The 24,811-nt window shown below is 31.3% G+C and overlaps 1 protein-coding gene across 5 annotated transcripts in view; it reads right to left on the reverse strand.

Moving 5' to 3' along the window:
* Positions 1-2,289: 2,289 nt before the first annotated feature.
* LOC143048357 (gamma-tubulin complex component 2-like) overlaps positions 2,290-24,811 on the reverse strand; it is a 52,473-nt gene continuing 29,951 nt past the window's right edge. Inside the window, exons 23-31 of one of the 5 annotated variants that reach the window (XM_076222004.1) lie at positions 21,111-21,181; positions 20,561-20,587; positions 13,559-13,733; positions 12,371-12,514; positions 11,485-11,601; positions 9,423-9,443; positions 5,236-5,399; positions 3,202-3,296; positions 2,290-2,722 (exon numbers count right to left, since the gene is read on the reverse strand). In XM_076222004.1, coding sequence (XP_076078119.1) covers positions 2,607-2,722; positions 3,202-3,296; positions 5,236-5,399; positions 9,423-9,443; positions 11,485-11,601; positions 12,371-12,514; positions 13,559-13,733; positions 20,561-20,587; positions 21,111-21,181 — 930 coding nt within the window. In that variant the 3' untranslated portion in view covers positions 2,290-2,606. The remainder of the gene's footprint in view (positions 2,723-3,201; positions 3,297-5,235; positions 5,400-9,422; positions 9,444-11,484; positions 11,602-12,370; positions 12,515-13,558; positions 13,734-20,560; positions 20,588-21,110; positions 21,182-24,811) is intronic. The other 4 variants (XM_076222006.1, XM_076222005.1, XM_076222007.1 and 1 more) reach the window with 4 other exon arrangements.

Raw genomic sequence — 24,811 nt, forward strand, 5'->3', positions numbered from 1 at the left:
AGTACTATGCATTTCTTTATTTGCCAAGGAATTGTCAGTTTATTTTTTGACTTATGTTTCTGAATGTCCCTTCGATATCTTTGCTGCTCTTACGTTTCTTGCCATGAACACTATTGATTGTCACTGTTTTAACTACAGGAGCATGAACATTCTTATTTTCTTGTAATGTTTTGTGGACTGTTGGTCATGTTGTCTGCTTTTTTTTAACTTAGGGTGCAATCAAGTTTTTTTCTATGACGTCATATTTTGAGGGACCATGTATATTTGACCCTTAGTGGGGGTAATGTTAATAAAGATACTTATATAAAACTAGGTATCACTAGAATCAGAATTTTCTCTAGTTTATAATGAAATAAAAATAAAATGTACTTTTAAATATATAAAAAAGTTTTATCCAGAGAAAAAGGGAAAAACATTGCCTAATCTAAGCATAAACAAGAGGCTGTCACAATGACAGCAAACCGGATTTATTAATATTTATTTGTGTCCTGGCAATATCACAAGAACCATTACTGATGAATGGTGAAAGTGAAAATCGTCAATATCAAATTTGACCTCCATTTTGTCATCAGTATCAACATCTTAAAATTTGAAAAGCTTAGATTGAATGGTTCATGAGTAAATGCAACAACGTGAATTGAAACGCCATTTCACAATCTTTCAAGAACCATAACTCCTGAACGGTAAAATTCAAAATCGTCATTATTAAACTTGACCTCTAATTTGCCATCAGTAACAACATATTAAAATTTGGGAAGCTTTGGTAAAACAGTTTATGCGTAAATGCACGGACACGACTGGAAACACCATTTTTCAATCTTTCAAGAACCATTACTCCTGAACGGTAAGAGTCAAAATCGTCATTATTGAACTTGGCCTCCATTTTGTCATCAGTAACAACATATTAAAATTTGGGAAGCTTAGGTAGAACAGTTCATGGGTAAATGCACGGACACTACTGGAAACTCCATTTTTCAATCTTTCAAGAACCATAACTCCTGAACGGTAAAAGTCAAAATCGTCATTATTGAACTTGACCTCCATTTTGTCAACAGTAACAACATATTAAAATTTGGGAAGCTTAGGTAGAACAGTTCATGGGTAAATGCACGGACACGACTGGAAACTCCATTTTTCAATCTTTCAAGAACCATAACTCCTGAACGGTAAAAGTCAAAATCGCCATTATTGAACTTGACCTTCATTTAGTTGTCAGTAACAACATATTAAAATTTTAAAAGCTTTGGTTGCACAGTTCATGTGTTAATGCACGGACAACATTTGATTGCCGCCAGCCCACCCGACCGCCGGCCCGCCCGCCGTACATCCCCAAATCAATAACCGACATTTTGTCACAAAAATCCGGTTAAAAACCTGAAATCATGATACCTGCACATTTTTCATAATCAAAACTGGATGAATTTCATAGATTTTTACAGTGGCTGCAAATAAGTTTTCAATTTTCACTGCCAAAAAAAACAGGTTGTTTACAGTGTTGTCTCCCCTCAAAACATGAATATTAAATCTAATTTTTTAAATTATTTTAATCATTCAACCTGTTTGAATTATAGTTAATTAGCTTAATTTTACAACCCAATACAAAAATCATGATACTTTTTCACCAATTATGTTGATAAAAAGGGACTTCCCTCCATGTCTATTTTTAGTCGGGGGAATAACCCCTAGTTTTTTATACGAAACTGTTTATAGCACCCTTAGGGTTTTTATGTCATTTTGATGTCTTCTTCTCTCCCCCTTTTTTTTTGTTTACATGTAATGTACACTGCTTACTTGTTGTTTTTATTGCATAACTTCAATTAACAGCTTTTGCATATCATTATTTGAAGGAGAAAAAAATGCATGACCTTGGTAATGCTGGGTGTTACATTATGTCATTTTAAAGAACTAATACAACACATACTGGATATGTATGGTTCTAATTGATATCCTTCTGTCAAAGTGTTTGGATTTATGTGACATTTTCTTTTATGTGGCAAAACCTTAGTCAGTATGTTGAATTGAGAGAAGAAAATTCTAATGGGTTTAATCTTTTGGGGCAGCTTCAATAACTGTTTTCAAATGATAAGATTATCATATTTTTTCATGCAGGGTTGGACTATGTACATAAGTACAACGACAAAGTTTAAAAAAATGTCACATAGTGTAAATAAATTGTTCTGTTTTTCAAGACCTTAAAAAAGGAATGAAATTATATGAAGTCCAAACATTTCCTGACCTTTGTACTCTTGTACCGGTATCACAACTCAAGACAATAGTAATGAAATGAAATAAATTTTCAAATCTTTATATCCTTATTGTATGAATAACAATATACTTTATAAAGTTGCATTCCATAACAAATATCCTTGTTCCATATTAAAAAGTCAACATGACTATTGCAATTACAGTTTTCACAAAATTTTGATTTGAAGCAAAACCGGTAAGTCAGTACCTTTACTGGTGCCCTATATGCTAATGGCATACCAGGCAGTAAGTTGATAAGTAACTATTAGTAATAAGTCAGTATAAACTAGGTTTCCAACTTAATTCCTAGCTATTTCTGGCTTTGGCAATACTACTGGTTGATGAAAATAATTCCTTGATTTTTATGAAGTGCTGTTGTTGGAAGATGATGACCTAGATTTCATTAAGCCTGGGACATATCGTGCACTGTCAGGTCTCGATGATGTAAAAGATGAAGTCGGCCATGATCCTGTTGATCCTGAAATATTAATATTGACTTTTTTTAAATTCACATTGATTTTTACAGCCTAAATAGAAAATGAACAAATTGGTTGAAGTGTAATATACAAGCTTATAACGACAATCTGTTTCTGGTGGATAGTTATTCCACATCTCCTTGTTTCGATATTAATAGAAATGAACAGACTGGGTTAAATGCAGGTCTAATAGAAAATAAAAGTTTAACTTAGAGTGAAAAAAATAGTTCGACTACCACTGATATAACTCCAAAGTTCTAAATTTGCCATGCTTTTCTTTTATATTCATTTTTCCATCTTGTCTTTTCCACTTCAATTTGTAGTTCATTTCTGGTACTTATAATTTTTCAAAATGTGTAAAGGACATCTTGATTCAGACAATTTTACATATAAAATTTCATATTTTGCCAAACTAATCACAAATGAAAAATATACATAATCTATCTACCTATTCATGTTATATTGTTTTTGTTTATATTACCTGTATCTGAACTGTGTGTAGAAGAAGCATCCATTGTAGCTCTTTCTGCAGAAATGGCTTCTAGTCTCTCTGTGTAAAACCCATTAAAATCCAATCTGAAATAGATTAATTGTTCACAATAAATATATACATACATGTAAAACAAAAATGTGTCCCATGTACATTGGACCTTGAAAATGGGGAAAAATCTCCAATTTGGCATAAAAATTAGAAAGATCATATTATATGGAACATGTGTACTAAGTTTCAAGTTGATTGGACTTCAACTTCATCAAAAACTACCTTGACCAAAAACTTTAATCTGAAGCGGATCAGACAGACGAACGAACAAATGAACAAACAGAATGGTGCAGAGACCAGAAAACATAATGCCCATAAATGGAGCATAATAAACTTTTTGATTAACCTTTGTCTCTCTTATTACAATGTAAACTGATTTGAATTCTTTAGAATGTCGTTTTAATCCTAAATAATCAAATGACAGATTTAAGTAGAATTATTAAGTTATTATGTAATATATTTATTTTATGTGTTCAGTTGGTGTCTTCCCGATTGTCCCACTTTTTGAAATTTCAGGTAAAAAAGTAATGAAATTTTGTGGGACAATCGGGAATATGTTTGTGGGACAGTTGGGAAGTTTAAATGTGGGACAATTGGAATTGTTTGAGTTGTTAACTTCTGTGTCATGTGGTCTCTGGTGGAGAATTGTCTCATTGGCAATCATACCACATCTTCTTATTTTTGATTGAAGTCTGATTCTTCTGTATATAGTCGGTTACGAGTCTTGTCGACAAAGACAAAAGGAATATTGGTAAAATAATCTTTAATAGTGATTATTTAACAAAACTGGTCAAAATCTAGACAACAGCTTCGTTATCAATAAAGAACGTTGTTGGTTCAGGTGATTTTTTTAGCAGTCTTCAATAGCGCAGAGAATATTGTTAACATGTCCTCTGAAATCCCTATTAAAATTGCAAAGGTACTAGTAGAAACATTTCTCCATCAACAATTTCATATAGATGCTGGAACATATAAATTGACTGTTAGATATACTGTTCCTAGATAGAGGGTAAAATGTAAATGAGTTAATACCTTTTTAAATTGCATGCATTATTTATTTATTTATTTAAAAACTTTTTTTATTTTCATAATTCAGAGATATAATATTGGTTTTATATTAAAAGTGTTTTTATCTGATGACTTTTTTTTTATATATATACCTTTATAAAATTAATATTTTATACTTTTCTAAAATTAATATTTTATACTTTTCTAAAATTAATATTTTATACTTTTCTAAAATCAATATTTTATACTTTTATAAAATTAATATTTCATACTTTTATGAAATTAATATTTTGTACTTTTATAAAATTGATATTTTATACTTTTATAAAGTTAATATTTCATACTTTTATGAAATTAATACTTTATACTTTTATAAAATTGATATTTTATACTTTTATAAAATTAATATCTTATACTTTTATAAAATTAACATTTTATACTTTTGTAAAATTAATATTTTATGTGCAATAATTAATTCTTGTTTATTTTGCAAAACAAACAACAGTTACCTTGTTTATCTAAGAACATTTTACTTCATAAAATAATGTGGGACAATCAGAACTTTTCATGTGGGACAATCAGAACTCTAAAATTTTAAAAAGTGGGACAATCGGGAATAAACCGTTCAGTTTATAATTGTTACTTTTGAATGTGCATATGTCAAAATTTGAGAGAAAATACAATTTGTCAATATCCTTACATACAGCATGTCATTTTTTAACAATCTCTATTTAAATCAGATTGTTTCCCCTGTTCAAACCAGGCAAAAACTAAAAAAAATAAGTTTTTTGATCAAACCTACCCACTCCATTTTTTTCAGCCTTTTAGCAGAAACAAGGGTATTATTTCATTAGGCCTAAATCATTTTTCATACTATATTACAATTAGTTTGCAGACATATAAATTTTTATGATTTGACTCTTTATGTGCATTTTAGTGCTTTTTGTGTTTTACATGTGAATTTACCTGTATAAAATATTATGTAATTTAGGTTCTCCACTGTTACAGCTGTAGTCCATTATCTTTTCTAATAATTCCAGCAGTAACCGAGTAAAGTTCTGGTCAAAGTTTGCAATTGTCCTTTCAAAATTTTCACTAGCAACTAACAAATCCACATTTTCAGCAACAATCTACAATTAAATGACAAAATGGTAGTTGCTTAGCATCCAGCAGTAATGTATAATGATCATAATAAGATGACTTCTAGAACATGTTTTACTCTGAAATGACCAGAATTGTAAACTTCCTCACCAGGTTTAAGTGAATATCTACAACAAACAAACTAAATACACATACAGCAAAGTCAAATCTGCATTCATTGTGGGTTTCATTTATTTGGGTTACCATATTCCACAAAACTACAATACACCATCTTTTAGGAATTTCATAAAAGTAAATACCATAGCAATAAGAGATGTATTCTATTTTTAAAATTTGTAATTGATTGATTTTTAATTGGCTAATATTCATGTATGTTCAATACTGATGTTCAAGATGAAAAATGTTATTGATACAAATTTGCAGTGTTCTCCCCAGGCCGTTTTAGCACAGCGTTTTTCAGCGCTATTGCAATTCCCTGCTGTCCTATTGCACTGACCGCAGCGCTATCCAACGCAACCGCGTCGCTATATTTTTTTTCGTATTTTTCAAATTTTTCAAATTTCCCGCGTATTTTTAACTTTGGATCACGTGATCGACTGGTTTAAGATTTTTGAATGAATTATTTCCGTTGTATTAAAGTAACTCTGCGGGACCAGTCTAATAAATTTTACAAAATGGCGTCATTGAAGGATCAAAATAAACAAAGATTTCAACATTGACATCTATTTTTTTAATTTAAAGAGAATATAGAGGCATATATGAATGAAATGAGATGAAATGAATTGACCGCATTTCCCGACGTCACTCACAAACTTGTTTTACGAACTTTGAACTAACGATGATTTTAAAAACGATCAAACACAGGGCCAGGGGTTTGTTACAAATTATTTGCCGGGTTTACTATCCATACGAACCCCGTAAATGAGCAAGTCTTTTAAGTATTAATTATCCCTTATTCGAACTGATAATTGTTTAGTCAGAAATTCTACCATTTGATAACAATTTGAGAGGATATGATTAGAAAAACAAACACCAAGCTGATACGACTGGAGAAATTTTACTTTCTCATGTCCAGCTTGATGAGGTCATTTAAATATTATAAAACGTTTAGATCATAAAAATGAGAAATCTTTATGCTAAAAAATGTCAATTCCTGTCAAACGTCGTAAAGTTAACAGTACACTGCTACAGTTGGTTACAAAACCAAACAGAAGCTGCCAATGACTTTATTGAATATTGTTGGTCCTACATGTTCTGCAACATTACCTGATTGTGCTAAGAAATCTCTGCACAGGCAGTCTGGTGTAGATCCATCATGGAAAAAGACTTCTCCTTCAGTTTTATACATAGATAGTATGAGGATTTAATATATGATTTTACAATGGAGAAAAAAAGACTCTTCTTCTATATCCAGACAATAACATTAGCAAACAAACAAAGCCTCATTAAGGGGTACACTGTAACTTCCATGAGCATGACAAGGACATCATAACAAGAGGAAACATCAACAGCATGATACATGTCTAATAAAAACACATAACAAAGCAATTACAAACAAACTGCGCTTCGCGCTAAAGTTACTGAGAATTGTCGAAAATTACGCGCTTACCACAGCGCTATCCAAAAATCCTTGGGAGAACACTGAATTTGTGTTTACAAATATATTGGGAAAAAAATTCTGAAAGGAACATAAACTATTAAATAAGATACGGTAATACTTAAACAAATTTTCTCACAGAAAAACATTTCAGCTCATTTTAACCATTTGTGAAGTTTGTTTTCTGTATATACTTTCTATAAATTATTCAATAGCAGAAAGTCACAACATACAACATCTTCCAAGATGCAAAAGTGTGTTGTCAATTACGGTTACGATTTACTATATCTAATATTGATTATACTGATATTACTACTTTAATTGATGCAATCATTGTTTGTTTTCATGTGTTACAATGCTATAAAACTCAAAAAATCGATTCACACTTGATAATTTCATTCCTCCATTTTGACATTGTACATTTCCTGTCAATATTGATACAGTTGAGTTATTTTTTTTGGATGACACAAAGGGGTCATTTGGGGTATTCTGAAAATGTGAAATGACATTTATATATAAATATGTCATCCAGATAATTGTATCAAATACCACCACACCAGAGACCCCAGAATTTATTGGTACCATCAAGTTAAATAGTTGAAAAACTACATTTAACTCCTAAAAAAATAAAATCATAAATGTGTGTTAGAATGTATGTAAGAATAAAAGATCAGCATTCTAATGTTCCTTGTGAATGTACATATTTTCATGTACAAGGGAAATCACCCTAGTATATTTTTTTTTATCTTTCAAACTTCTCTTGTAAATATAGTTGATCTACATAGTTTATAGAGCTTTTCTGAGATTTCCTTACAAAAACGTCATAAAAAGTGAAAGAGAAATGTAGGTGTCAGTGCTAAAAATGTAATTTGAAAACATTAATTACATTTCAAAGGGACATTTTTCCTGTAAAATTAGTTAATGGGCACTTTTCAAACTCATCCTAGACATAACTGATATAAATCTTTTGATATAAATTTGACAAGGAATAAAGCCAAGATTGTGTTTACAATGTTATTTCATACAGAATTTACATTTCTAAGGGAAATAACTCTTTATAAAAATATTTAATTAGAGAGGAGTTTCGAAATTGGTCCAGACATATCTGATAAAAACTAGCATATTAATCTGTTGAAATAAAAATTTATAATATCTTATAAAATTTGTAGATTTAGCTAACAAAGTCCTCATATTTGTATGAATTAACATTCGTTTATAGTGGAAAATTGTTTTAACGTTAATTGAGCTACAATTAAAAATTGCTTGCTAGTCCCTCTCTGTCATTAATATTAGATAACTCTGGTTAATTTCCCAATCAATCTATCATGAAGGGGAGATAAATAATTCAATTTTTATTTATAGTCTTTTTCAAAAATGATGAACGGTTCTTTATATTGGTATGTAATCATTTTAAATGTTTCAAATTTATGAAGTTATATTCGTACATCAATGTTTTTGATACACCAATAACAAAAACTGAAACATATTGAATTGATACATTTTGTAATTATTCAAAATTATATCAGAAACCTTTACTTAATTATAAAATAATGAACCTGTTAAAGGGGGACGATACTCGTATAACTTTTTTTTCGAATCGGCACATAATACAAAGGAATATCACTCTTGCATACAAATGGCACATCAATATAATTAATTAACTGTGCATTCGTGAAGATTCTAAATTATAAATATAACCAAAAGTTGTTAATCTATAGGATAGTGAAGACTAATGAAAACTAATCCACTGTAAAAAATATTTCTTCGAAATTTTTTAAAACTTCCTCAGAATAATGCTCGAGCCACTTGACTTTCATAGCTCATAATTAACGTTTTTACAGAATATTTTAATAAAGTAGTTCAAGAATATTTGCTTCTCAAAGTGTAAGACGCAATAAAAATCATATGCTTGCATTATCTTACCCAAATACAGATTTAATTTAGTCCTGAACATTTAGACATTTGTTTGTCTATTTTTATCAATACGGGTTTATAAACAAATCACAAGTACATGTTAAGATCCGACTAAATACCTATATCCTGATATCATAAGTTAAATATGCTACATAAACACTTTGAAATAAATTTCATACATGTAGGCTTGTGAGTGCTTACAAATCAATTTTCTGTTTAACTCATATTATCAAGAGCTCTTAGGTCTTTTTATTGGCAAAAGTCTTCAAAATAATTTGAAAAGTGCTAATTTTAACCTCTAATAAAATTTCATAAATATCTGACAAGAATTGTATTTGCCAGAGTGCTTAATTACAAGACCTCACAGACTGACAGACAGTTGATGAGAGTATTCCTCTATAACCTTCACAGTGTTGTGGCAGTAGACAATAATAAATAGATTACATATGTGACAAGACAAATACAAATATCCCAAAAAGCCCTACCATGTGCAAGAGACAAAGACAGTGTGTAGATATGTCATTATAAACATTCATCTCACCTTATTCTGTAATTTCTGGTTCTATTCATGAACAAATATGGACAAATAATCGTGTAATAACCACATGCTGTCTACTCAGAATGATTAAAAGAATAAAACTAATGGTGCACATCATATACCCAACTGTATTTCTAACCACTGATAATCCTATTAAAAGTTAATTTTGCCCAGGCGTAGAACTTTGCAACAGAGCTTCCAAAATATATTCTAGCCCCCCCCCCCCCCCCCAACATTTTTTTCTTACCTCAGTTTTAACCCCCTGGGATTAAGTAACAAAAGGCAATCATGGTAATCAGTTGGGCATCAAATAAACCATGATTGACATAAAAATTCGTAAGGGTTCCACGGAACCCGGTGTCTCGCCTACTTTTTCTGTTAATCGCAGACTCAACAAAAATGAGGAAAAACATCAATAAAAATTTCCCTCACAATACTGTCTTTTGATTGAAAGAAGCTTCCAAGTTTGGTAAAAAAATCCAGGATAGTTTATGAATCTAATAAATGTTTTATAAACTTTAACTGCAGACTGTATGTAATGTTAACTGGAAGAAAAACTAAGTCCATTTATAAGTAAAATACGGAAAAAGTGAATTTTTTTTTTACAAAATTTACTTCTGAAAAATATCTTGTGATCAGAAATAAGCTTTTGTCTAAGTTTGGTAGAAATCCAGGATAGTTTAAGAACATTATAAAATTTTAAAAACTTAAACCACAAAGTCCATTTATAAGTGAAATACGGAAAAGTGGAAATTTATTTTTACAAAATTTTCTTCTTGATACTATCTTATGATCATAAACAAGCTTCTGTCCAAGTTTGGTACATATCAAGGATAGTTTATGAAAGTTATTAAAATTTTAAAAACTTTAACCACAGAGTGAATGTAATGTTTCCTCGCAGAAAAAACTAAGTCCATTTATAAGTAAAATACGGAAAAGTGGAAATTTATTTTCACAACATTTTCTTCTTGATACCATCTTATGATCATAAACAAGCTTCTGTCCTAGTTTGGTACATATCAAGGATAGTTTATGAAAGTTATTAAAATTTTAAAAACTTTAACCACAGAGTGAATGTAATGTTTCCTCGCAGAAAAACTAAGTCCATTTATAAGTAAAATACGGAAAAAATGGAATTTTATTTTTACAAAATTTACTTCTGGATACTTTCTTATGATCATAAACAAGCTTCTGTCCAAGTTTGGTAGAAATTCAGTATAGTTTAAGAAAGTTATTAAAATTTCAAAAACTTTAACCACAGAGTGAATATTTGTGGACGCCGCCGACGACGACGACGCCGACGACGACGACGCCGACGACGACGGAATGTAGGATCGCTTAGTCTCGCTTTTTCGACTAAAGTCGAAGGCTCGACAAAAATGATATTAAACTTGACTTTTGATATCAATTTGATATTTTGAACTTAACTGTTAAAATCATGGTGCATCATTTAAAGTGTGCAACATCAGCATACTCATATCTACCTTAGACTCTTTATCTACAGGAAGTTGACAATGGTAAAACAAGGACCTCAGACAGATACAATAAATCCATATGTACGTTTACAAAGCAGGATTGAGATCAAGTAGGTCTTTATGGTTATTTCTTCTAGGTATCAATGATCATTTTAGCATTTTTGAAGAAAGTGGTTCTGACTAATTTTCACTTTAATAAAAATCTTTATTCCAAACATTTAAAATTTTTCAACAAATCATATTTACATATGCATTTCTGATAATCCTAACCTTTTTCAGGCCAGAAGATGCAATGAACTTCAATTCCTTTTCCTTAATTATGTTAAAATGCCAAATCCACTTTACAGGATTGGCACAAAAAGTCAAAGACATAATTTAACAGTCAAGTTCAGACAATAAGACCTTTTTGGAAGCTGAGATTTGCAACCAGAATATCAGTGTTAATTGATCTGGTAACTACATTCTGCTCTAACTTGATCCATTACTTTTAAGCATATTGAATAAACATGATAAAATTTGTGTCAAACAACCACTATAAGATATTAGTGCTAAAATTTCATCATTTTATAACTGTCTACATAATATCTTACTTTGGTGGCCATCTTCTGTTTAGAGGAGGTATCTTTAGAATTTTTTTTTGTGGCTTGAAGAGAACTTTCTCTTGTAGGTTTAGTCTCTACTTCTACTGAAGTACTCGCACTCAATCTCTGAAAAAAAAGGTTCTCTATATGTCATGCTGTTGAAAATTTAAAAAGGTCATTTATTAACAATAGATCATTACAAATCTTGCTTAACATAAAAACACCTGTCATGAAACAATTTCATATTATACAATTGTGTTTTGTAGGAAGTTTGATTAAATTTGTAGTTTTCTTCCTTTAATTTTTTAATAATAATTTGACACAATTGTTGAGTTTAATATGTAAAATTTGAGAATATATAATAAAAAGCCTTTGCTTTAGTACTAGTAATAATCTATGTGACAAAACAACACATGACCTGCTGGCAAAGAGAGTTTAAAGCCATTTTTAGGAGAAGGAATTTGAGAATAAAAGTCTGTATAACTGTTATTTTCAGGAAATAAAAAGGAGTCTTTGGTGATCCCTTGCTTGTACACACCCTTTATAAAAAAAAAAAAATTATGGTACTGAATTTCTTGCCCCAAAAAAGAATTAAAAGCTGCATGAGCGCATGATACGTCCATCGTCTTGTGTGTTAATTTTTATGCAATAATCATAAATAGTTTCTGACATATGGCGCATATAGTGAAACACCCCCTTTTTTTTTAACAAAATAAGTCGATATCTCTAAATTAAATTTTGAATCATTTTCGAAAAGTAAACAGATCTTTAGATTATAATAGCTTAGAAGCGTTTAAAGTTTTAAGCAATAATCATGAATTGTTTTTGAGATACAGCGTTTTTGAAAATTTTGACGGGCTTAATATTGAGGGGCATATAGCTGTAGATAAATTACCTGTATAAAGTTTGAGAAGGTAACACAGACCATCATGAGTTTATGTACAGTTTTTAAGAGATCAGGATTGGTCAACATACAATCTTTGAGACAATTATCTAGGAAGTCAGAATGATAGTCCAATACATTGTCTATATTGGAAACCTAGAAATAAATTAATATTATCATGATAAACAGTGACTTACAACTGATATTATAATTATAACACATGTACTTGTTTAACCCATCCATTAACTTGTGTAGCATTATCATCATTACAGTTGTTTTTTTTAAGCCAAGCATACAATAAACAACAGTTGGCAAGTCATGACACTTTCTTTAATTCAAATTATGATAAGTGTATTTTATACAAATTATGATATGTTGTTGACGTAGCAGGAAGCAGTAACCTCGACCAATGCAGGCAATGTTGGGAGGAAAGCCTGGCCAAGTGGTAGGGACCATTGGAAATTTGTCCATTAGATACCAAGACTAAAGAACAACGTCTTGCATCAAATAAAAGAAAAATAACCTCAAGTAAAATTTAAAACAAATTTTATTTTTCTATATTTATCTATCTATTTATAACATGCTACTTTCACTTTCATTGTTTCTTCCAACTTGACAATATGCATTGTGACATCAAATTTAATGTACCACTTTTGGTACTTCAGTTAATAATTTCTGTATGTAAAATTATCCTGATGATGCCATGCCTTCGAGGTGAAACATGTCAACTAGCTTAATCAAAATTGCAAACTCTTTGAAGTGTTGTTAATTTAAATTAAATTAGGATCTTGTTCAAGATAATAAACAAGCAGTCAAGTACTTATAGTTTATCTATGTTTATGTACATGATAAAATCTACTATGTCATGATTGTAGCTTTATGTTGTTGTTTTTTTGTCCTAAAGGTGTTGTATTATGCCATTTATAGTATCTCTAGATAGCACTTGGTTTTGGTCAATAGTACATAACAGTGATTAAACATGTCCTTTGACCAACCATTTAAACATTTTTCAAAAGAAACAACCATTAGTTTACATTTTTTCATCAGCTTTTTCTAAAATTGGGAAAATTTACCAGAATCTGATATCAAATACCTAGGACTCTCTTTTTGTGTCCTTAGATTGCTGTCTCATTGATATATAAAATAATACCCTGGATCGTTTTATTCATATATACTTTATTTATGCATAGAAATACTTACCGAGTCCATATTACTTTGAAAAACATGCCAGTTATATTCTATCACTTCAAACAGCATATAATATTCAAAGTTCTGTACAAAATTTAACATTTTCTGTCGTAGAGCAAAGGCTGCAGAATACCATTTACAAGAATGTAAAGAGTACATCTTGGCTGCTTTGTTTCCTATCCACACACTAATAAAAAACAACAAAAAATTATTTAAAGTGTGTTCAAAAATAACATTTTATAAAGCAACAACCAGCAAACTACAACCTATCACAACAAAACGGTGAAAGCCTAAGCAAAGTATAAAACAAACTATGACATTAATTGTGAGGTCAAAACTATAAACTTGAATGCATTGTTAAATAAACAACATGCAATACTGCAAAGCAAATGAAATTCTAATGTAAGAAAACTTAGGCTCTACAAAATTTGATTTCATTAAAGACTGGAGCTTTTTGTATCACATACAGAAATGTTTCTGTAAACAAAAATAACAATATTCAAACCGTCTTATATTTTAAATAAGTTAGTTTTATATATTTAGAAACTTGCTAAATATTAGTTAGAAAAGATTTTGCCTAAAAGAAATTGAAGATTGTTATTATAAGATACAAAGAATTTATTTTTGTTCATGGAATTCAAGCTGTCATGTTCATGGTATAAAAACAGATTAGTAAAGATTTTGCTTCAAAGAAATTGGAAATACCAGCTGCCAAGGTTTGCTTGGGTTTGAGCAAACTTGGAATTTAAATATGAGTTTTAAACTTCACATTAGAATTGCGGAAGATTTAAACAATTAAAAAACTTTATTGGTAGTTTAATACAGTTGTCCGATTATACTCCAGTTTAAATTTATGGTACTTCAAGATAAAGGTACATGCAAGTCCCTAAGTACACATTTCACAGGGATAAATTTTTGTACTATGTTTATCTTTGGATTTATAGTTAACTAAATATACGAAAGCCTGTCTAATGTGAAATATGTTGTAAAACAATAAAAATCTTTAGTACATTTATTAGCTAGATCAAACAACAGTATAGTAACACAGTAGTGGGAATGTACTGTCAATACATAAATTATTTAAAACAAAATCGAAGGGTGAATACATAAAAGATTTCATACTGATCCCAGAAGGAAGCATATGTTACTCATACCAATAATTTATTAAAGGGCTCCATAATGATATTCCATTATTTTTAAAATGTAAATCACTTTCAAGAGTCTTTATCTTATTAACATAAATTTAATTTTAGAACAGTCATTTCTTCTCTTTGAAGTTTCAGTAAAGATTTAAAATTACAAAACCCTGTTTTCTGGCTTTACTAAATGTGACAGTAAAACCATAGATTGACAGTAACAAGTACTTAGATTAAATTTTAAAGGAACCTTGGCTTTTTATTCTGAACCTTTTTTTTATCGTAATGGTGTTTAAATTAATTTAAGACCCTACAGAATACAAATATATTAAATGCTATAGTTTTATATTTTGTTAGTTAAAGAGCATCTTATCTAATCTATACATTTCTTCTCCTCATGTTTACCGTTTATATTTACAATTGAGGCAATTAAAATCATTTGACCTTGCTGCAGTCAGACTGTCATTGAATAAATAACTTTAGTTTTTAAAAATCAATAATTTAATATGGTACAATTTGGTATTGATACATATGAAAAAGAAATAAATTATTACTATCTGTATACACTTACTTGCAAAAGTCAAATAGACAGAAGTCTAATTGGGGATCTTATATGGGAAATAATTACTAATGTAAAATCCCTTTTTTTTGCTAAGTAATGTTCTTGTTTTTTTATACTGTACTCTATTAATGTGTGGTTTTAGAAATGTTGCATGGCAATCTTGACATGGAGTCATGGATATATATTTAGACGAATTGTATATATATATATATATATACACAACTCGTCTAAACATCAACCCAACAATGTTAGATCTGTAAATTTGCTTTCACAAATGTTTTGTTCTTCCCTCGCTGGGATTCGAACCAATGCTACTGAGATATCGTGACACCAAATCGCCTGCACTGCAGCCGTCCCGCTAGACCACACGACCACCTGGGCTCCAAAATAAATCTTTCGGTGGCCGTGTGTTACCTTTCCTCGTCAGTTTTAATCTAGCTTCATAATATAGTACATGATATATAAGGCATGGAGATGTTATTGTTACAGATCAGCTCAATTATCTATAGTAAAGGATCCTACAATTTAATGCAAGATACAGTCATAGAAAATAATTATATTTATAAGTACGTCTGAGTCAGTGACAACTCTACAACAGATTTATCCATCAGATCACCAGCAATGATGGTGATACATGGCTGTGTACATTATGTATATACAACTCGTCTAAACATCAACCCAACAATGTTAGATCGGTAAATTTGCTTTCGCAAATGTTTTGTTCTTCCCTCGCCGGGATTCGAACCCATGCTATTCAGATATCGTGACACCAAATCACCTGCACTGCAGACGTCCCGCTAGACCACACGACCACCTGGGCTTCAAAATAAAGCTTTCGGTGGCCGTGTGTTACCTTTCCTTGTCAGTTTTAATCTAGCGTCGTACTACAGTACATGATATATAAGGCATAGAGATGTTATTGTTACAAATCAGCTCAATTATCTATAGTAAAGGATCCTACAAATTAATGCAAGATACAGTCACAGAAAATAATTATATTTATAAGTACGTCTAAGTCAGTGACAACTCTTCAACAGATTTATCCATCGGATCACATATATAAACGAGTCTAAATTGAAAACTACGTTCAAACCTATGATTACGTTGGATAAAAACCGCAATTTTCATACATGTGCATGTAAAACAAGTTTCTTTGTAGAAGGGTCTAAATACAGCACAAACAACATTTTCAAAAAGACCAAACAAGTGAAAAAGTATATATATATATATATATATATAAAGTGCCTAGAAAATCAACCTAACGATGTTAGAGTAGATTTGATTCGTTACTTCCTCCCCGGCGACGGGGCTGGAACCTGTACTTTATTTTCTAACTTCTACGACAACACCGTCTAGCATTGCGCAGAGACCTTATCCCCTCCTAAGCTTTCGTTTCGGGAGGTGTTACCTTCTTGTAGGAATTAAACAAGGATCTCTGATACAATACACGAAGTATTTATTTTTAGTATACAGAAATGATCATCTACTCATCTCTTCAGTATAATTGCAGGATGCTAATCTATTTTTAGAAGCATACAATCACTGTAAATAAACATATGTATATGTCTGCCTGTCTGCCTGTGTGTATATATATATATATGCATTGGTGTGTCTATTAAGACAAACTCAAGAGTCAGTGAATGCTTAGTGAATTGATGAAAAATTTATAAAAAAAACCAACAAATGAATTCTTTTTACAAGCTAATATTCAAAGGTGATGTTAATTTCCTAACTCAACATTATCATTGACTGAGTCTATGTCTTCTTCTTGGAAATAAAGAACTTACTATCTATATGGGGTTTTACTCTACATATTTTAAAGTACTGGCATTAACAGTGAGAGATAAGAGAATATGTTAACTACAAAATGTACCTCATTTCTACCTCCAAGTGGCTGTCACTTCAACATGAGAGATTTCTTTTGCAAATCAAATGGTAATGTAAAATTGAAATCCTAATACTCAAACGTAGACCACCTGATTTTCTGTGATTTTTGTTGTTGACACAAATGATAAAAATTTAAAAGAATAATTTCAGTTCAACATTACAAAATTGGGTTACACAATCTATTTATATGAACTACACTGACTGACCTAATAAGTAATGTGTGCCATTGTTTATCATTCCTGACTTTTACACTCAAAGAAAATATAGCCAAAGAAGGTAACAATGAGGTACTAGAGAGGTTTTACAGTTCCTGAAAAGAAAGATATTGTATACATATATATTTCAGTAATGAAAGCTTATTCCACAATTAATGAAGTTTTAAAACTCTTAATAAATAATTCAGAAAAATTTGGATTGCAGAATTCATTGAAATTTCAAATGAACTATTGTTACATGTAATTTCAAATTTAAATCAAAGCGCTGTAAGCGCTGTAGGCAGTTAACCAAAAACCAGGCAAACGTAATTATGTGCAGTGGCGGATCCAGAAATTTTCATAAGTGGGGGCCCACTGCCTGCCTAACAGGGGACCTGCTCCAGTCATGCTTCAGTGATTCCCTATATAATCAACCAAATTTTTTCTCAAAAATGGAAAGGGGGGGGGGGGGGGGGGGGGCACTGAAAAACCCTCTAAATCCGCCTCTGATGTGGCATTAAACATTCATATATTGTACATTTGTTTATCTAATGAATTAATTATTAAGGCAAATAATTTATATGTTATCAAGGTTTCAATAGCAATGAATATATAAATGTATATTTTTTATGGTGAGTCTGCAGTGGTACAAGTTGGCAATGATTGTAGTTGTTCTAGTTGGTAGTTAACGTTGGTTTTAGTTGACTGTTAGTAGTACGTGTTGACTTAGTACGAACATGTAATAGTATGAATGGACTGGTTTCCCTGTAAAGAAAACTGAGTATGTGTTCTATAGTACAATAGTTATGCGACACAAATCAGACAAATGTTCACTACTACAAGGATCAAAGGTGAGGTCTGACTGACCTGCCCATAGTAAATGTAAATGATTTGTTATATTGTCCCATACATGAATATATATGGTTTAGGGGTGGGGATCTCGAGGGTTTTCAAGTTCTCAAACAGGAAGGGGTAGGGTGACCCCAGGGACTTCCCCTATATTTCATTTGATTTGTTATATTGTTCCATACATGGATATATATGGTTTAGGGGTGGGGATCTCGAGGGTTTTCAAGTTCTCAAACAGGAAGGGATATGATGACCCCATGGACTTCCCCTATATTTCATTTGATTTGTTATATTGTCCCATACATGAATATATATGGTTTAGGGGTGGGGATCTCATCGGTTTCCAAGTTCTCAAACAGGAGGGGTAGGGGGACTCCCCCTATATTTCATTTAATTAGTTATATTGACCCATACATGAATATATATTGTTTAGGGGTGGGGATCTTGACCGTTTCGTAAGTTCCCAAACAGGAGGGGGTGGGTCACCCCATGGACTCCCCTTATATTTCATTTGATTAGTTATATATATAGTCCCATACATGAATGTATATGGTTGAGAGGTCATCCGTTTCAAAGTTATCAAACAGGAGGGGGTAGAGTGGCCCAAAAGACGCCACCTATATATCATATGATTTGCCTACATTCAGGTAGTTATTTGTGAAAATAACGTAAGAATCTTCCAGCTACTTTAACTGATCCTTCAAAATTGAGAAAAAAAAAATACCCCTTCAAAATTGCAGTAATATGTTTACACTTTAAAAGCATCTTACATGCATTATCAACATTTATCACTGATAAAGAAAATTTAAACTGTGACCAGGAACATATATATTGTTAGATATACTGTTCCCAGCTGTCACATTGTATATTGGATTTTGACATTAAAATTTGTCAAAAGTAATTTTGAGTTTCTGTTTAAAATATTTTCTGCTTTTTCTTTCTTTTACATATATCTTTTGGTTTTCAATTCTAGTGTTTATATTCATTTACCATGCATAGATGTATTTTGTCACCTGCCTGGATTCGCCAAAAACCCGGAATTACCCTTATCCGCTTCCGGAATCGGATCCGAAATTGTAATTGTCTTTTCACGGCAGCCATTGTCATTGTGTTCCAATGTTGTTTTTGTCAATCAGATACGATTTTACTCGTATTAACACATTTTTTGTCCGCGATTTTCTGTATATAGCTAGCGATTGAACAAAATTGACATCGCTGTCATGATCGTTGATTTGGAGACTTTGGCGAAAAGGTTTGCAAAGCTATTTTTTATTTCTTTCAAGTGGAACTGAGACTACTATCACTGTGAGTTGTCTCAGAGTGGAGCCCGTCGGGTGTGGCTAGTAACCAATTCGAAAATGGAAGGTCGCGGACCTCGGACCACCGCTAATTTGAACCCCTGCCTCCAAATTGAAAAGATACGAATTTCGTCTTCTAATTTGAAATTGCCGCCAACATCATGAACAGTTGAACTTATTATATAATAGACTACTGACGTAGTTGTACTACGTATTGACGACAAACAATATTCCTACGACTTTTGCCATTTGGGAAATCTTAACTACTTGTCTTAAAAGATTTTCGGTGATTAAATATTTCGTACAATTGTTTTTTGACATCTTAGCCAAAAGCACAGGCGATAATAAACTACATAAGAATTCCTAATGAGCACTACTTCCTATGTGCAACTTCAAAACTTTTGGGAAAATCGACAACCATTTAACGTTTTTATGGTAATATTTTTTATATTCTAGAATAAAAAGTATTAAAAAAGTGTTCAATTAGTTATATATAACATAGTAGCCAGCTAGATAATAACAATGGCAAGTATTTCAGCATTTTTTGGGTAGACCACAAATCTAGGGTGCTCGCATAATGCAGATTAACTGCATAATAAAAACCCCACTTCATAGAATGTATGAATATTACATATAATTTACATTTTTGGTTGAGTTCTTGTTGCCTAGTCTTTAGTTTTATGTTACATTTTATGTACTATTGTTTGTTTGTTGTTTTCTTTTCTAGCCATGTCTTTGTGAGTTTATTTTTGACTTGAGTTTGAATGTCCCGCTGGTATCTTTTGCCTCTCTATGCAATGGAAAATGTTTATAACTTCATTACTCAAAAATTGAATGCTAGCTCTAATTGATAAATTTTAAGGAGACATTTAATTGAAAATAAAATATGAATTTCTTTCATAATTCACCTTAACTTGGTAAAGGGTGAAACATACTTTTTCCCCCTTTTTTTATTAAACTTTTTTCAAGATTTTAAGGGGGATGAAAAGGGGTGCATACTATACATAGCTGTGTACTATACACAGCTAAATATGGTACTAAAGTTTTTAGGACCTTATCTTCATTAATTGTGAAATCGGTTTACTTACTGTTTTAACAGTTGATAGTGCAAATTCCTGAGATATGTACATAAATCTAAATAAATGTCATGGTAACTGTCTGACAAGCTTGTGTAAAATAAGAGATTTTTCATCAAAAATGACAGTGAAGAAATCTATTACAAATGTGTGTAAAGTAGTAGTTTTGTATATTGAGAATGACAATGTAGCAAAAAAAAATCTATTGTAAATATGTGTAATCAGTGTGTGTAAAGTAATAGTTCTGAGAAAGAATCTGTGAAAAAATCTTTTGATAATATGACATGTGTACACGTTTTGTGCAAAGTAGTATTTTTGTAAAATAAGAATGACAATCTGAAACAATCTTTAGAAAATATGTGTTGATAGTATATTGAATAATTTGTGTGTGCACTAAATTGAGTTAAGATATTGAAAAAAAATTACTAATTTAAAAAAAAATGAAATTTTCAAATCCTAAAAATGTCAATTCATGCTTGTTTTATGCATTTGTTTGATAAATAAATCTGTTTAGAGACTGAAAGTGCATTATATTTAATCAACATGTAAATGTTGTCCTTACCTGCACAGCTGACGTTCTACATGTTTGCAATAAAACAAATGACGAAACAGCATCTGGTATCTTGTTAATGCCTAAAATAGATTATTATTTACTATTTACTAAAGACCAAAACAACTGCTTCATTAAAAGTCAGGGTAATTCTATGCAGGTCATTTCAATTTAACCAGCTTTATGATTTTCCATTAAATTGATTTCAAAATATTGCAGACTTGATTGAATGTTTAATTATTTTCCTATAGTTCATCATAGGATTTAAACACCTCTTTAAAGAAATTTATTGGTGTATTAATTGGCACTAGCTGTCAAATTCATGGTCATCGATTTGACTCAAATTCTCATATTTCATTTATAACAATGTAAAACATTTATCCAAACTATCAAAAGTCTAAAATAAACAGTTTACAGAGCATTGGATAGATAATATATAGGTTCGTTTCGTGTGTATTTTAGTCCAGACGCCATCTAATTACCTATTGATTTGACCTCAGATGACCATATAAGCGATGTAAACATAAATAAAGAAGAATAGATTAAACCAACACGTGCAAGTGGATTTTTATAGGTCTTTGATTTGATTTTATATATTATGAATAAATGTTTCTTATTGTTTTCAACCGTATAAGAATGATTTTATGTGTATCGAATTAGTAATCAATTGATTTACCGTAGTTTCACTTTCATTGTTGACATTATTTTTCTTTAAATAAGCAGTACACGTACAATGCAAGCGTTGTCAATCTCTTGCTAGGAGTTAAATTGAGGTTCACATGAATACGAATTTAAAGAGGTCGACTCATTCACTTGCAAGTGAATTACTAATTATCAATGAATCTTAGCGTAATTTGACAAAATTGAACCTTTTTGGCTGCAAAAAGCGAATTGTTATTTCACTATTTCACTTTCATTATTGATTGAACAGAAAAAAATCAAACTTTACATTTTTTATATATCTCGTAGCTAGTGCCCCTTTAACTCAACCAATTCACTCACAAACAATATGATATATTTGTGAGTGACTTGGTCTAGTTTATACACCAATAAAAAGGCATTTAATCCTTATAAGTCTTTAAAATTAGAGATAGAGAACCTATTTTTCCACACTCGTTACCTCTATCACACGTAAATTGAAAACTTATGTCATTGAATAGGCCTTGAGCATGAATATATTTGTTGGTTAATGCACAAATATGTACTTAATGAAATTGGCTATCTGATAAAAAATAAACTGCAAAGTCTTATTATCATTCAAACGAATGATTTTGGGTTTAGGTTGCGTTTCTGTAAATATTGACAATGCATTTTCCCATAGGAACTCCCTTTATGGCTAAAACTGTACCACTTGTACTATGAAGTTTTGAAAAAAATCATATCCTAGAATGGAAAGTCCATATGCACTACAATTTTTTTCAAAGGTCAAAATATAGGGCTGTGCGGCATATTTTCAACGTTTATATGCCCTGAAACTTCTTAAGAGTTTAAACTAACATTTAATTTCTTAACTATCCCTACCTCGACTGTAGGGTTACCATAGATTTCAATATGAACAATATTTACATGTATATTTTCTGGTAACTTTTCCAAGTTATGTCCCTATGAGATGCAACCTACAGATCAGAACTGGGAACAAGTATGTAAACAAAATTAATTTTCTATGAATATTCTAAATCTCCCCTTAAAGAGGTGTGGCTTGAGAAAAAGCTGTATTTACACAGTGCAAACTATATTATTGAACTTAATGATTAACGTACAGTAAAAATAAATTTTGTTAACGTCTGCGCTTTTATCGCCGCCATCTTGTTTACATTGGCTATGAAAAGAAGTTCGGTCAATGTCGTCAATCTAAAAGTAGCCAACGTCAAGTCTTCTCGACCAATCATATCAACATATTCCCTATATGCAAACCATATAAGAATTATTACATCTTAAAAGATATTTACATGTGCTATTTCAGAGTTTGTACGATGCTGAGTACAGAATGAACATGTGAAAAATTCAATTCTTAACACCAAGAGAAATATCTATTTTAACAGCTTGGCCAAAATAATTAAATAGTGTATTTCCTATTTCACCCCGAAAAAATTAGGTAGGGTAGGTAGGTAAAACATTCTATTTTATGAAAACTTTTTATTTTTTTCTATTGATTACAGCAGAAAAAGGTTCCAAATGAAATCATTTGATGTGCCTGCATGCTTCTTTGATATTTAGAATAGTACATAAATCTACAGCTTTCTTAATTTTCTGTTTTAGTTCTGTGTAAGAAATATGAAAATAAACTTTAATGCAAATGTTATGCATTTCATCATGGGTCGTAACAGGAGAATCTGTTCTTGCCGATTAATTATCTTAAGCAAAAATGGCAGTGAAAAATCTGGCATGGTATTGTTTGGCCTCGTTGAACCTAACAATGTAAATGACACACAGGGTATACATGTGGGGGAACAGATTCCTACCCCCTTTTTTAAAGTAGTAAAAACACTGTAAATCGATGCTAAGCAGTGGCTTATGATTTTTTGAGAGGTAATACACTTAGTCTTATTAAATCTTTAGAAAAAAATTGAAGATATTAATAGGACATGATATTTTTCCTTCTCTAGTATAAACTGTTGTGGGACCAGCCATAGAAAATATAAAAGAATAACAATAGACATGGTGCCGGGGCAGATTCATTTATAAATGAACATGAATCATTCACCATGTCTGCCTACAGGGGAAAGCTTTCTATTTCTCTTTACACATTGTCAGCCCCTTCCCGCAATAACTCAAACTGTCAAATGCTCAAAAGCATTAACAGCCGTTTATGTTGCATCCTGAGAATATTTTTTTTTTACCACATTCGTAAGAGCATTTTTTACAACAAAAGCTGAATTGATTTTAGCAGTAAATTGGTATCATTTTTCTCTTCAATTATTTGTCAATTAACAGACAGAATTAAATACAGCAAGGATTTGTATACTATACAAATCCTTGGATACAGTCTGTCCAACCTGAAACGATTCTGACTTTTGGTCCAAAGAAGCACAGGTACAAAACGAGATTTTGTTAATACAGTGAAACCTGTCCAAACCGAACACCCACAGGACTTTGCGTTTTGTTCGGTTTTCACAGGTGTTCGGATTGTAGAGGTAAACGGAAGTCGACACCAAATAATTTTGGCATTTACTGACAAGGGATAATAGGTGACACAATAGACGACAGTTTATTTTTGTGTTGATTAAGATGTAAATGTAAAAATGAAAGAAGATGAAGATAGACGTTTTGCTACATTTTTGTTTATAAATAAAACGCCACTCCGTCAATCACGCTCATCGTTGGGAGCGATTTTGCATTCTATAATTATTTTCTCATCCGTTAATTCACTGACCAATTCAGATTCACAGTCACTGTCAAATGACGATTCCGTAGTTGAATCGGAAACGTCGTTGTACACAAGAGTTCTCGGACTAAACTGGTCACCCGCTGATTGATACTTCGGCACACCATAACAGTGAAACAACAGCAGGGGTCCAGTTTATTCTCGGACTTTATCTTTGCTAAATAGCTAACGGAAGTCTTCGGGAGCATTCGAATCAAATATATAGGGCCTCTAAAGGGAATCCAGCAATCGAAATCCATTGACCTTGTTGTGTTGCACGACTTCTTAATCCGGTGAAAGGCTTTAAAACTATTATCTAATTAAACTGACAGTTTCGATTTTGTGGCCG

Source organism: Mytilus galloprovincialis, chromosome 10 (genome assembly GCF_965363235.1).
Source record: "Mytilus galloprovincialis chromosome 10, xbMytGall1.hap1.1, whole genome shotgun sequence".
In the NCBI taxonomy this organism is placed as follows: domain Eukaryota; kingdom Metazoa; phylum Mollusca; class Bivalvia; order Mytilida; family Mytilidae; genus Mytilus; species Mytilus galloprovincialis.